This window comes from Orycteropus afer, unplaced genomic scaffold (genome assembly GCF_000298275.1).
Source record: "Orycteropus afer afer isolate SDZICR_OR568_19922 unplaced genomic scaffold, OryAfe1.0 scaffold13894, whole genome shotgun sequence".
NCBI classification, from domain to species: Eukaryota; Metazoa; Chordata; class Mammalia; order Tubulidentata; family Orycteropodidae; genus Orycteropus; species Orycteropus afer.
In genome coordinates this window covers 628-2925 of record NW_006935481.1, presented here as the reverse complement: position 1 = coordinate 2925, position 2298 = coordinate 628, and the positions used below count along the sequence as shown (strand labels likewise).

The following is a 2298-nucleotide window of genomic DNA, read 5'->3' as shown; positions in this document are numbered from 1 at the left end:
AAAAAAAAAAAAGTTTTACCAGCCATTCATCTTTTCTTTTAGTATTACTGATTGACTTCTAGTTTAGTGTTACCTCTTTAAGAATGCTGCAATGGTTTTGATTAAGTCCTTGAAAGCATATTTCACTTGCTTATTTCTCAGGGTGTAGATAAATGGGTTTAACATAGGTGAAATAGAAGAAATGAGGAGTGAAACTACTTTATTAATGGTCACTTCTTCCTTTGCTGTAGGATTCATATAGATGAACATGCATGTTCCATAGGTGATAGAAACCACAATCATGTGTGAAGAACAGGTGGAAAAGGCCTTTTTCCTTTGCTGGGCAGATGGAAACCCTAAAATTGTCTTGATGATATAAGTGTAGGAAAGAACTACACCCAGAAGGGTCAAGATGAGAGTCAGTGCAGCACAGATTAAAACAGTTTGCTCCATGAACCTTGGGTCTGAACATGAGATCTTCAGGAGAGGAGAGGCATCACAGAGAAAGTGATCAACAACGTTTGAGTCACAGAATTTCAGATTTAATCCCAGACTAAGTGGAGAGATTATGATCAACAATCCAGCTAACCAACAGCATAACACAAGTCTCTTGCAGACTCTACTGCTCATAATGGTCACATAATACAGGGGTTTGCAGATGGCCACATAACGGTCATAGGACATAGCAGCCAGAAGGAAAAATTCTGTTACTGCAAAGAGGTCAGTTAAAAATACTTGGATGACACATGCATTATAGGTAATTACATTGTCACCTGTTGCTATGTTATGCAAGTATCTGGGAATGCAGGCTGAGGTGAATGAAATCTCCAAGAAGGAGAAGTTCTGTAAAAAAAAGTACATGGGGGTTTTAAGATGGGTATCCACAAAAGTGAGTATGATGATGATCATGTTTCCAGTTACGCTCAACATGTAGGTGAAAAATATAAAGATAAAAATCAAAACCTGCATCTGAGGGTCATCTGTCAGTCCCAGTAGTATAAAAGTTGTTATTGTATAGTTTTTCATCCCTAATTGCTTCTGTTCAACCTGCATGTCCAATAAGCCAGAAAGATTATTTTAGAAATTATTTTATCTGTATGTAATCTAACTTAATCACTCTATTTCCATTCTGTTTTTATATTACATTTTACATCATACTACGGGTATGATTAGATTTATTTTAGATTATATGTTGTGTTGTTGTTGTTATGTGATGTCGAGTCAGCCCCAACTCATAGTGACTCCTCCTCAGGTTTCCGAAGCAGTATCACTATGGAAGTAGATTGCCCATCCTTCCTTCCAAGGAGTAGCTGGTGGGTTTGAACCACCAGCCTTCTGGTTAGCAGTCAAGTGTCTTAGGCACTATGCTACCAGAGCTCCTATTATGATTATGTTGGTAGTGAAAATGTCCTTTGGCCTCCAAGCTAAAGAAAAATTCACACAATTAACATTATGTTTTGGCTTAACAATTTGGTCTTTGTCAAAAGGATCTTTTCATAATGTATAATTTGGTCATAATCTAAAGAGTCTTGAATATAACATAGGGTCTTTGTTGCAGCTTCAGTTTTGTTTTTGTTGTTGTTAAGTGTATTTTTGCCTATGAAAGATCTTAAAACTTACCCATGAGAAGTATCTCTGGTGAGGTAGTGATTAAAGAACTCAGCTGCTTACCAAAAGGCTGGCAGTTCAAACCTACCAGCCACTCTGTGGTAAAAAAGTGAGGCCATCTGTTTCTGCAAAGATTTATCGTTGTTAGTTGCCAGTGAGTCCTTTCTGACTCAAGTGGCCCTTTGTACTTCAGAATGAAATACTGCCCAGTCTTGTACCCTTTTCACAATCACTGCTATACTTGAGCCAATCATTGCAGCCACTATGTCAAGCCATCTCATTGAAGAACTTCCCCTTTATTGCTGACCCTCTAGTTTAGCAAGCATAATATCCTTCTCCCGGGACTGGTATCTTCTGATAACATGGCCAAAGTAGGAGACAGAACATCTGGCCATTCTCACTTCCAAGAAGCCTTCCAACTTACCTGTTGCAAGACAGATTGTTAGTTACAGCAGTCCTCTTTGAAACCTTAGGAGCAGTTCTATCTTGTCCTAAGGGTCACTATGAGTCATAAGACACTCAATGGCTGTGGGTTTGCTTTGGTTTTAGTTTTACTCACAAGACCACATATAAGCTTCTCTTTCTTCCTTGTCTATCTTTCTTTGCTTGGTTTTCCTGTCAATGCATAATTTATTTATTGTTCACCGTGGTACAGAATATCATGTTTTAATGCACAAGGTATGTGAATTCATAATGTTTATAAAATTCTTT

General features: G+C 37.9%; 1 protein-coding gene across 1 annotated transcript; it reads right to left on the bottom strand.

The window, feature by feature from the left end:
• Window positions 1-69: 69 nt before the first annotated feature.
• LOC103213598 (olfactory receptor 6C2-like) lies at window positions 70-1032 on the bottom strand. Its single transcript, XM_007959335.2, has one exon. It carries the CDS (start codon window positions 1030-1032, stop codon window positions 70-72), a length of 963 nt encoding a protein of 320 aa, XP_007957526.2.
• Between the last annotated feature and the right edge of the window lie 1266 nt (window positions 1033-2298).